The sequence below is a fragment of the Sprattus sprattus genome (genome assembly GCF_963457725.1).
Source record: "Sprattus sprattus genome assembly, chromosome: 8".
Taxonomy (NCBI): domain Eukaryota; kingdom Metazoa; phylum Chordata; class Actinopteri; order Clupeiformes; family Clupeidae; genus Sprattus; species Sprattus sprattus.
This window is the reverse complement of record NC_137927.1, coordinates 13,455,041-13,466,681: the sequence shown is the minus strand read 5'-3', so window position 1 is coordinate 13,466,681 and position 11,641 is coordinate 13,455,041. Positions and strand designations below refer to the sequence as shown.

The 11,641-nt window shown below is 37.1% G+C and overlaps 3 protein-coding genes across 4 annotated transcripts; 2 read left to right on the top strand and 1 right to left on the bottom strand.

The window, feature by feature from the left end:
- Nucleotides 1-3,047, top strand: cln6a (CLN6 transmembrane ER protein a). The gene is made up of 7 exons (XM_080843672.1): nt 1-157; nt 423-537; nt 801-899; nt 1,576-1,764; nt 1,885-1,940; nt 2,056-2,178; nt 2,395-3,047. The coding sequence occupies exons 1-7, from the start codon at nt 108-110 to the stop codon at nt 2,663-2,665; spliced, it is 903 nt and encodes a 300-aa protein (XP_080699798.1). The 5' UTR covers nt 1-107; the 3' UTR covers nt 2,666-3,047.
- A 359-nt stretch (nt 3,048-3,406) lies between these two features.
- Nucleotides 3,407-6,816, top strand: calml4a (calmodulin-like 4a; the record flags this gene model as incomplete). The annotated part of the gene is given in 6 exon segments (XM_080843464.1): nt 3,407-3,466; nt 3,469-3,486; nt 3,579-3,609; nt 4,118-4,258; nt 4,900-5,088; nt 6,719-6,816. Coding segments are annotated over 6 exon segments (537 nt in total).
- A 545-nt stretch (nt 6,817-7,361) lies between these two features.
- tex9 (testis expressed 9) lies at nt 7,362-11,640 on the bottom strand. Of its 2 annotated transcripts, XM_080843695.1 has the most exons (13): nt 11,527-11,640; nt 11,222-11,339; nt 10,821-10,942; nt 10,623-10,686; nt 10,434-10,510; nt 10,252-10,309; nt 10,048-10,112; nt 9,720-9,892; nt 9,541-9,623; nt 9,256-9,429; nt 8,193-8,327; nt 7,588-7,722; nt 7,362-7,470 (listed from the first exon to the last, which is right to left on the bottom strand). In XM_080843695.1, the coding sequence occupies exons 2-13, from the start codon at nt 11,249-11,251 to the stop codon at nt 7,393-7,395; spliced, it is 1,194 nt and encodes a 397-aa protein (XP_080699821.1). In that variant the 5' UTR covers nt 11,252-11,339; nt 11,527-11,640; the 3' UTR covers nt 7,362-7,392. The 2 variants fall into 2 exon arrangements, with proteins under 2 accessions (XP_080699821.1, XP_080699822.1); XM_080843696.1 differs by lacking the exons at nt 10,048-10,112; nt 10,252-10,309.
- Between the last annotated feature and the right edge of the window lies 1 nt (nt 11,641).

The window sequence follows — 11,641 nt, the reverse complement described above, 5'->3', positions numbered from 1 at the left end:
ATGTGAGCTGTTGCTTTTGCTAACTCAAAGCTTCCTGAAATTTATTTGGATGTTAACCTAATTCTTCCTCAGAAACTTCAATGCAATTTATCTTGACATAACCAACCATGCGGAGACGGCCAGTGTCGGTCGGTCAGAAACTTGGTTCTGAAAATAGGTTTGAACAAAACATTTGCACGTAGTAGCCTTCTGTTTATGTGTCGTTAGGGATGACAGAAGTGGTGCCTTAAAGCGGGCTTAACAGACCATTTCTTCCGCAAGCCTGTTCTTTATAAGTAATAACATAGGGTCGGTTATTTCTTGCCTAACAGTTATTTAGACAAAAGTTACTTTGTAATTACTAACATAATTGCAATGTTTTGCTGCAAACCAGAATAAAGCATCCGTGTTAACGTTATTTTGTGTGTCTGTTGGTCTCCCAGGTCTGGTTTGGAGAGGACTGAATCAGACAGGGTGAAACCACAGTTCCACTGTGATCTATGGATATATTTCACCATTCAAAACTGGATACTTGACTTTGGCAGACCCATTGTAATGGTATGAGTGCAAAACGCAATTAAGCACATACTTTTCATAAATTGCCTATTGGATCCAAAGAAATAAAGCATTTGGTTAAAATACCTATTATCATTAACTTCCAAATATAGTAATGTTGTCTGTGAGTTCTAAATCAAATCACATTACAAAAATGCTTCACATTACGGTTTCATCAATCATATGATATATATAAAAAGATTACTTTATACGATTATATATATTTTCCCCTCTGAAATGTAAACACTGTCTTTATGTACCCTTAGATCATCCTTCCTCTGGAATGGTTCCCTCTGAACAAACCCAGCGCTGGGGACTACTTTCATATGGCTTACAACGTCATAACACCCTTTCTTCTTCTCAAGGTATAGCCTTTACTCTTGCAACTATCAATTTGTTTGTCAAAGTTTATCTCTACTGTGCACCATTATTTAATATATATCCGATAACTGTAAAAAATAAATAATAAAAATAACCAACTGTAAAAATGCAAGAAAACAGGACAGATATATAATGCAGTGATGCTGTTGAACTAGACCAAATGCATGAGGTCAGAGTAGATTTGAATGCGGGGAAAACAGGTAACCAAAAGCATGTTTGATTCTTTACAGTTACTAGAGAAAAAAGAATAAATAATATGTACTGCACACACGTATTTCTCACCAAGCTAAATTGTTAGCAAATGCACAAACAATAAAACAGTAGAGCTTTGTCTTCCTAATGTCAGGGTTTCAGATGTTAAAAGCTGTAACAGAACTTTAAACATATTTTATGAGGACTTTGTCACCAGGGCAGAAAGACATTTGCTTGAAATTGCTACCATTACACTTAAAGTTTTTGTGTTGAAGTACATCATTGCCTTTTTCCTAATAGGATCCATGTTTTACCACACTCTCCAATGTAATGTAAAACTTTTATGATAAAATAAATTATTGAAGAATAAACTTTGAGACAGTAGTCACATAAGCATTGTGAATATTGTAAGCATAGTGATTGGATAACATATGATTTATAGAGTGTAAATGTGTTTTGTTTTACAAGCTGATCGAGCGCAGTCCTACTGCTTTACCTCGTTCTGCGGTCTACATCAGCATCATCACATTCGTTATGGGTGCCAGCATTCATTTGGTGGGGGACTCTATCAACCATCGCCTCATCCTGAGTGGTTACCAGCTACACCTATCTGTCAGAGAAAACCCAATCATCAAAGATCTCAAGCCTGCATCACTGGTACATAGAATCAATTCAATTATAACTCTGGAAATGGAAGATTTGGAGTAGAAATACCATTTTGTTCTAAATCCAAAGGAGGTGATGATTATACTGACATTTTTATTTCACCATTTCCAGATTGACTCATTTGAACTGCTTTACTATTATGATGAACACCTGGGGCATTTGATGTGGTGAGTAAAATGCACATGACATTAATCATTCCTGTCTTATTTGTTAAATAAATACTGTTTAGGGGTTTAGGGGTTTTGTGGATTTGACATTTGACAACGATCCCTATTTTTTCAGGTATATCCCCTTCTTTATCATTCTTTTCCTTTATTTCACTGGTTGTTTCACCCATGTGAAAGAGCAGAAACAAATGCCTCTGGCTGGATGGATTCTCTTGGGTCCCAGTGCCCTCTACTACTGGTTAGTGTCCACCATTATTATTTATGTACACAATTAAACCAGTGAAACCCCTGCATTCATGTTTAATCAAGTTTGGAACTGTTGTCAAATGACAACACATTGGGGGTGTACTTCTCGTTCTGAGATTGTTGTTGAGTCACAGTTTACAAAAGTAATTTGTATTAATGTTTAATAACAAATCTCCCTCTCTTGTCTCTTTTCTTCATTTCATTAAAGGTATCTTGTTACCGAGGGCCAGATTTGTATCTTGTACGTCTTCACTTTCTTTGCCATGGCAGCTACTGTCATTCAGCAGAGACAGAAAGGATTTGTCCTGGACAGCAATGGCGTCTTCCTTTTCTACAACTTCATTTTAACGCTGGGCCTTGTGGTGGTGTGGGTTGCATATCTCTGGAACGATGAGGTGCTGCGGAAGAAGTATCCTGGTGTCATATATGTCCCCGAGCCCTGGTCATTTTATACATTATACATAAAAGACAGCCATTAGGTTCTACTGTATCTGTTAACCGAAGGTCAAGATCCCATCATGGCTGGTACCTAAAAGTGAATGCTGCATAAGCTCTCATGCAAGTGGAAGTTAAATCTCTGAATCTATTCATCTGATTTTCAAAGCTGTTACCTTCATTGTTTTACCCTACACTGATGGAGATTGTGTTACAGCTGAGCTCGGGTTGTTTCGTTGGAGATACACACAGAGATTCAACAGGTGCTTGGTGTGCCGTCCGTTCTAATGAGTGAAAGCATTTGTTTTTATTGAAAGCCAAATGTACATGTGATATACACTGTTAATGCATACAACCTGTTGTACACATTTCCCGAATATACTTTTTTTTAGACCCATTAAATATATTTGTTTTGCCTTTGGTGTGCATTTTGTTTAAGGTTTGTTGTTATTTCATTGAGAAAAGGAGATTATGTTTTACCTTTTGAACTGATTAAAATACGTAATTAAATCACTTTTATATTTTTGAGGAATAAATATAGGGTGTAAGTTATACTTACAGTTATACTGCGGAGGAAGTACATTGTATGCTACATCTAGGAAAACACTGGCCCTGTAGTGATTCTCTTATGGACTGCAATAATCACAGTCTATTCATGGGTTTATAGCTAGAATGTAACATCCAATGGGCTGTGTCTGCAGGAATAATATGAGACAACGTATCCAATATCTCTGTCGCCACAGCAACAGCCTATCAATTACGTCTATCCAGTGGTGGACTTTAGAATGGGCTGGTGTGGACAGCAGCAGTTAGGGAAGGGAGTGACATTACAGGAAGTTACACAGACACAAATACGTCCAACATGGTAAGTGTGAGGAATTTCAATAATTTCTTTTAAATTGTGTGGTCTTGTTAAAGCTAATTTTTTAATGCTGATGATGTGGTATTTTCCTCCAGGCAAAGTTCCTTTCACAAAGTCAAATAAATGGTAAGATATTTTTCTTACACAGATGAAGATAATAGTCATGTGCTGTGTAAATGCCACAGCAGGGAATTGCTGTTTAAACTTGAGGTCAAAGTGTAAGAAGTGTATTGTTTGTGGGTGTCAAATTGAACCATGACTACAGAATAAACTAAAGAGTTTTCATAATTTGTTATTTTCTACCTTAAAGAAGCACTGAAGATATAAATGTTTGTTCTACCATCAGTATATCACAGGGTTATTATTACAAACTTTGTCTATAGTTAACACATTTAAGTTAATGGTTCATTACTCTTACACCTTAACCCCATGTGGGAATACATTTCACATAAATCACATCAAATATTCAGTAACCACTTTAGCTACTGGAGTTTCTACAAATACAGGTTTACTGATAAAGCCAGTTGCTTATTAATTAAAAATCAGATTTTAACGTCAGTGAAACGACCAGTGAAATGTTCGTGGTAATACATTTTGTTTTTTAAATTCATCATATGGCATTTTCTCCCTTCAGAATTCAAGGAATGTTTTTCCCTATATGACAAGAAACGCAAAGGGAAGATCGAGGCAAAGGACTTGATCACTGTTATGCGAAGTTTGGGGACAAGTCCAACCTTCAGTGAGGTGGACCGACATCTACAGGTTCATAAAATAGGTACAGACGCAAATCATAAAAAAGTTTGTAGACACACATTACACGTTTTCATTAGTCGAATGGCACACAACCACACAGCTGAAAAAGTGTTCTATGTAGTGGAAAATGGATGTGGACACATTTGCAACTGAGGGAAGTAAGCGGAAATGATAAGAGCTGGATCACATCTTGACTTTAGGGCTATTAAAGCTAGACAAACAGAAGGATATTATCTTGGTGTTCTGTTAGATTTATAGCCTAGCTTCAACATAAAACCAACAATCAAATCAAAAAAATATATATTCAGTACTGGAGGCTTTCATATAGTCATACATGATTTTATCGAAAGATACTTGTGTTTCCCTGCTTTTATCTCCAGTAAGTACAGGACAGGCCATATAGTGTCTTAGGCAGATAACGTTGCGAAGCAACAGTAAGCTAGTGTGCCACCCAGAGCTGATATAAAATTCCATATCCAAGATCTGCCCACAATTAATTGACTTTTCTGTCTCATTTGAAAACTTTGTGATTCTATACATAGGACTTGGACAATGCCACACTTTCCCCTTGTTCTTTCATTGTGGTATGAAAGGTGCCTAAACTTCCATTGCTGCACATGCCACATATCATAGGCTGTGTCTCCCTTTACGTTTGCCCCATAGATAAGAAAGGAGAATTAGACTTCTCCACCTTTCTTACCATGATACACAGACAGATGCAGCAAGAGGACCCAAAGGCAGAAATCATGGAGGCCATGCGCATGACAGACAGACAAAAGAAAGGCTACATCCTAGCCTCTGAACTACGAGCCAAACTTACAGGCCTCGGAGAGAAATTAACAAACAAAGAAGGTACTGACATGATCTATTTCTCCCCTTTATATAAGCAATGTATGGCAGTCTCTGATGTACACCACCATTTATTCATGTGCAGTAAAGGTAATAAATAAAGATTAAAAAAATACTCTAGATATAATTCTGAAGGAACAGAGCCTTGCACATACCTTGCATCTTGACTTGTCGTTGTTTTACGCGTTCTATGCTGTTTACATGCAGACATTCACACATATTAAATAAAAGACATAGAACAGATCAGACACGCAACATGGATAATAACAATGTTGGGAACAATGGGCCTCATTCTCGACAGCAGTTGGGAAGACTTTCCGAAGGATTTCAGAAGGAACTCCACTTCGGAAACATTTATGAAAACATTTGCATTCTCGTTATTTTTTTCTTCTGTGCTTTCTTCTGAACTTCAGACAACTTTCAGAACTCGAAATAGCAGTCGTAACTCTACCGGAATCTTCTCAAATGGGATTCCACGGGCCATCTTGTGGTTATTTGAGGAATCGCGTTGAGGAATGACATTTGAAAAAACTCCGTATTACTGTAAAAGGGTTAACGGGCGAATTTGTGAGAACCCGTTGGAGATTGCGTTCACGTCAACTCTACAGACATCCTCGGATTAAAATAATTATGATAAAAATAAATACGAGAATATTTGTATCATTAACAATTACGTTTCACATTTATAGTCATAATTATACGAGGTAGTGTTTATTGTTACACTAGGTCTATATGGCTCGTAGCTTGACTGTTCTCTCTCTTGTAAGTCACTTTGGACAAAGGCCGCGTCTGCTAAGAGACTGATTGTGAATGACATGAACACTGCAAATGTGAGTGAATAAATAAATAAACACTAAGGTCAATCTCTAAGAACTAATGAATGAATTTATTGCAATTTATACTACTACTGGTGGCCAGTCTTCACCCCTATGGTGGCCATTTTAAACGACAGGACGGACTACAATTTATACTCGTACTTGGGACCGGTCTTCACACCTATGGTGCCTATTTTTCGATTTAAAAAAAAGAAAGTGACTACTTAAATGTGTTTTACGGACTTCGGACGTTCAACGTTATACAATATCTCCACCTTATTAATGAACACCTGTTACGAGGTGGATTCGGGAGATTGCGACAGCACACGTTTCTAAAATTGCGTCTCCTAATAAGGAGCTGGCAGGGCGTGTATGTATGCAAATCATCTTTCACGAGAACGCGCATCAATCTAAGAAGCTAATCGGAAGGAACCCAACTGAGAAGACTTCGGCTGCTTATGAACACATTTTCAAGCGTGCGGGAATGCAGCGGAAGCGTTTCTCTTACGTTGTTTTTGCGAAGTCGTGTAAGAAACATTTCTGAAGAATTACAGAAAAAGGTCGAGAATGAGGCCCAATGTGTTTACATTAGGCTATGCGTTCAGAATTAAATTGTACCTGCAATGTAGATGCATTTGTTTAATAACAGACACCATATAGGCCATTGCACTTTTATCTGCGTTTAACTGTTAATGATCTACTATTTTAAAATAAATAACATTGTTTATAGTCAAAAATTGTACAGGTTAATACATTTTTGAATAATAATCTCACGATGAATTTGCTAATTTATATCGCCCTCTGTATATTCATTGCAGTTGATGACCTGTTTAAAGAAGCCAACGTAGGTCGCGATGGACTCGTGCGCTATGAAGAGTTTACCAGGATGGTAACGCTTCCTCCCGTGGATTACTGAGAAATTATGCAAAATTCATAGAATGTACTGTGACAACGCATTTTAAACATCTTTATAGACAAACTAATGCATTACTCTAGCATGTGTAATATATTTGCCTACATGTACCAACCACCTCTTTAACGGCGTCAAACTGTTATGAGTGTTAAAAACCAGTTAAAATAGCAAACGCTGGGATATGAAATTATTTACGCACTACACCGCTAGATGGCAGTCCAGTATAGGCTCACTCAGGGATTTATGTTTGTCTGTTTCATCCTGTTAGCAGTTACTTCTACGGGTTTCATTATGTCCATCCGCAGTATAATTACACTGATTAAGCTTGTGTGCTATGTTGCTATCCTGCATATGACATTAATAATTTATAATCAAGGATAATAAACAATATCGAAACTATTGACCTGACACAACCATTTATTCATAACAAAGCAATGCCTTTAAAATATCCACAAATCAGAAATAATAAGATGTATAACACATGTACAATACATTTTTCAAAGCATGATTCATCCTTAGTAAAGTCTTTCAATAAGTATACTGGAGGCCTCCACCAAACATCCTCTCAGGTGATGTACATTATGACTTCCCCCAATCAAGAGCTTTCATGAACTCCTCTTCTGTGAAGGACAGCATTTTGGCAGCTTCAAAATGCATCTTCCATGGTGAAATTTGAAAAAAGAAAACAGAAAATGACAACATTACATGAAAGTTGAAAACAATAATGTCTTATTAACCACTGAGCATCGTATACATGATTTGACTTGGCTATACCTTTTGTCGTTTCAAAATATCAATTAGCTTCATTTGTTTTTTGAAGCCAACTATAAGTTCTGCCTTTTGCTTTTCCAACTTCTTGTTCTCAGCTTGCAATGTTTCCATTCTTTGATGCTCCTGGTGTGCACTGTCCTTAAAACCAGTCCAGAATGAAACATGTCATTGTAGTGAATTATATAAATGTATTAAGAAAAGGCATATTAAGGTTATACCAACAACAGTAAATGAAATATTAGGCTTTTCATCTCCTGCAGTTGTATGGGTTTAGCATTATTACTCACCTGAAAAAAAAACTCCCTTAAAGATATCATAGCTCTACTCTATACCAACTGAATAGGTAAAAGCCACTATTAGGAACAGATTAGAATAAATAATCTCCTTAAACTTTTAAAAATGTGTCCAAACCTCTGTGTTTCTTGCACTGTCTAATTATTTGTTAAGTCTAGTCCAGCTGTTTGAAATTCCTGCCCACCACATCTGCTAATGATACAATGTTGTATTACTTCATTTGTATACATTACTCTGTTACCCTAAATGTTAAAGCTCCCCACTTAAAGTGTATGTATTATATTTGACAAGTGTTATATTTGTATTAGAATTACCTTTGTGGTCTGTTTAATCTTGTTCAGTTGCATCTTGTACTTCTCAGCTTCCTCCAGAGCTCTGTTCAACCTCACCTCTGTGGCACTATGGCTGTTTGCTGCCTGTTTGTCTGCTCTTTTCAGTCCATCAATTTCCTGGAGTTAAACACACACGCAAGTAATAATAGATGGAAATTGATTATTACTGTCAAAAGTGATGAATCCAGATATCTTAAAAAAGTATTTCATTTTGTAAATGGGTGTTAAGTCATTAATTTCATGCTGTTAATCATGTAGAGAAAGATATACAGGAAAATGACTGACACTATTATAGGAATAACACTGTAAAATGTTGATTTGATCTTTGAAGATAAGAGACGAATGACACAAGAAATCACATTATTCTACAGTGCTTTGGGTATCCTGAAAAGTGCTTTATATTTGTAACCATATATTCACTCATTATATCTGATTTAGTTTAACCTTTTGTGACCCCAAACCCCTAAATTTGAAAAACACAGACCACAAATATCCCACCAACAGTTGATATGAAACTACAATGTCTCCGTAAAAACGGCAAGTCTGCAACCCGAGTCGGATAAAGGGAATTTATTACACAAGGAGGGTTTTACCCCAAGGCCCACTCAAGACAAGAGCAAAGGAGTCTGGGGAATTCTCTGAGAGCCCAAGATAACTGTCACACAAGCCTGGGTGCTGCGCTATCACCAGCTGCAGGACGGCTTCACTTTACACAGCCAAGCTAATCATGTAAATGAGGCCACGCTGCACATTCCTCCACACAGATATTCATTTCATCTGTCGCTGGCAGCTGGACAACACAAGAATACCTGTTTCCTTCCTGTTTTTTTTTTTTTTTATCTCATTATGATTGATTATAAATGACAATATCAGAAGTTAGATGGATTCACCTCTCATACTACAAGTTTATGATTTACTGCCTTCTTCCATGGCCTTGGATCCTAAAACATTATTGGTAAGTAAACAGCCTCATTCTACTAGGTATACTATTGAGAGACAAGTGCAAGATGATTGAAACAGCATACTTTCCACATCTTCTACCTACTTTCTGTAATGAAGTAACTTGTTGTTGTAACCCATGACCTCTTCGGTTTGCCTCCTCCGCCATGGCTCTGTGTTTCTCTATCTGACTCTGTTGAATAGTGGTGGTTCTCTGCAGCCTACTTCGATCTTCTTCAGTCTGTTTCAGTTTGCTGCTCAATGCACTCTTTTCATCATCCTTAAATACAAAGCATTCAACTAAGCATATTGAATTGCATATTGAACTTTATATAAATGACATCTATCACATACTGTCTTTCATGCGTTTTTCACTTATTATTTTCCTTGCCTTTTTGTTGCATTCAAATGACAGCCTTTCCAGTTCCTCTTGCATCACTCTCAGTTTTGCTTTCAAAAAACGAATCTGGGCCTCTGTGAACAAAACGTAATGTTTTTAAATGATGGGACTATTATTATCAACAAATACCCCTTACAGTTATGATGTGTGATGATGGACAAAAACCAGACCTGATCCCATTTCTTCCCCAACACTGGGCATAACATTGTCCTCAAGATCTTCTGGAAAATCTCCATCATTCAGTTTCCCCTCAATGTTGCTAATGGTTTTTGCCAGGGAGAAATCCCCAAAGTCTTCTATGACAGCAACGCTTTCAGCCGCAGTTTCATCTACTTTTGTCTTTCTATAAAAAGGAGGCCACAACAGAATCAGACACATAAAGATACACAATGCATTTCAGTTTTGTTGGAAAACTATGTGTCCTTTGGCTTTAACATTGTCAAAATAACAAGGCACAAATGCATAGACAAAATCAAAAAGTGATATAACAGAACTTACTGTGATCTATTTTTGTTGGCAACTAGTGGTTTGCTTGGCTTTAAAGCATTTGTCTTCCTTACAGACTGTATGGGCAGTGAACCATGTGGAATTCATTAGACAAATTTGACATACAATCAAAAATGAATACATCTATTTTCCACTTTGATTTTAAGGTGTCTTTACATGAACATGTATTTGTTTACTAGAGCAGAGTAAGAATACCTTTGCAGTTGTCTTCTGTGAAGGTGTTATTGATATCGCCTCTCTGTTAAACAAGTGACTGTTGTACATTGTGAAACATTCATTAAATGGTCTTCCCTCACTTTGATGATTAATTGGATTAATCATAATAGACCAACAGACATAGGCTACATTAAAGTTATTATTAAAGTTGTGTACATTACCTTAGATCTTCTTCATCCTCAATATCAATATCAAGGTGAGAGGATACTGGTTTTGACAAAACTTCATTTTGTTCCCTCTATGATAAGAAATACATGAATACATCGGTTATTGAAGAATGACACTGTGTATTCCTCAGTAGTAAAAATCTCAGGATGTGATTTAGTTGTGGTACTTTACAATGGTCTTACCATGACCTCCTCTGCTTGTCTTACAATTTCAGCTGTCTTTGCTTCCAACTCTGCATTCAGGCGTCTAGAGAAAGAAACAGACTGAATATATGTGGAGATGCATAGACCTACGTTCATTCAGTGGCATGGTCTGTCTTAGTGAGTTATCATGCTGTTATCATCATATAGTTCAGAACATTATCACATCCATAGGCCTACTTGTATTCCTCTTCCTTTGCAAAGATATCCATCTTCGGGTTTTCTTTTGGTGGAGCAGAGACAGGACGGTTCGCAGGTCTAGACAATGACTTTCCTATACCAGCAGAATGGGGCTTCTTCGGCTGAATTATGGGGGGAAATGATCAAACTCGAGTAAAAAGAAACGAATTTAGCTAGCTAACCAACTCACCAACATGTCCTAGTTTGTGATTCTAGTAAGGTAAAGTTAGCTAAGACAGCTAGCATACTTTAGATTAGCAATCTACTTTGTATACGCTATTGTTGGTGGGTTTTATGAAGTTCCATCAGTTCCATAAACTTTATCTCGTGGCAGGGGAAAATACTTAATTTTCTGCAAAAAGATGGTAATCTAAAATAACTATCATGCAAAAGAAACCCACCATATGAGCTGACGATGTACGTTCCGTCATGTTTGCAGGCAGACTTCCAGTCGCGTCCCTGTTGCATAGCAACGAAAACTCGTCCTAGGAGAGGAGTCTTTAGAAAGAGTGATGGTACCTGCATAGTATCGGTGTATTTTAAATGTGTGAGTTAAAGTCAAAAGCTATTGGTTGTTCTCAATTTGTATTAATTTAATAATTTACATATTATCTATACATTCCGCTTGCTTAAAATGACTATGACTCAATTCATTTCTTAATAAGCTAAATGATTTCTCTACTGTGTATGCCCATATAGTGCAAACCTCAGTAATGCATGTAAATGCACATGGTTCACGACGCTTTGCAGGTCCGTATACCGTTTTGTTTATCATTGTGCGTGGCGTCCACTGCGCATGCGTTCCATTTGCCTCGCAGCAG

Coding starts and splice junctions, on each gene's coding strand:
- cln6a (XM_080843672.1), top strand. CDS start 108: ATGCGGAGACGGCCAGTGTCGGTCGGTCAGAAACTTGGTTCTGAAAAT. Junction 1,941..2,055: donor CACCTGGGGCATTTGATGTG/GTGAGTAAAATG, acceptor CTATTTTTTCAG/GTATATCCCCTTCTTTATCA. Junction 2,179..2,394: donor CCCAGTGCCCTCTACTACTG/GTTAGTGTCCAC, acceptor ATTTCATTAAAG/GTATCTTGTTACCGAGGGCC.
- tex9 (XM_080843695.1), bottom strand. CDS start 11,251: ATGACGGAACGTACATCGTCAGCTCATATG. Junction 10,687..10,820: donor GCAAAGGAAGAGGAATACAA/GTAGGCCTATGG, acceptor TTCTTTCTCTAG/ACGCCTGAATGCAGAGTTGG. Junction 8,328..9,255: donor AAGTTACTTCATTACAGAAA/GTAGGTAGAAGA, acceptor GTTTAACTCCAG/GAAATTGATGGACTGAAAAG.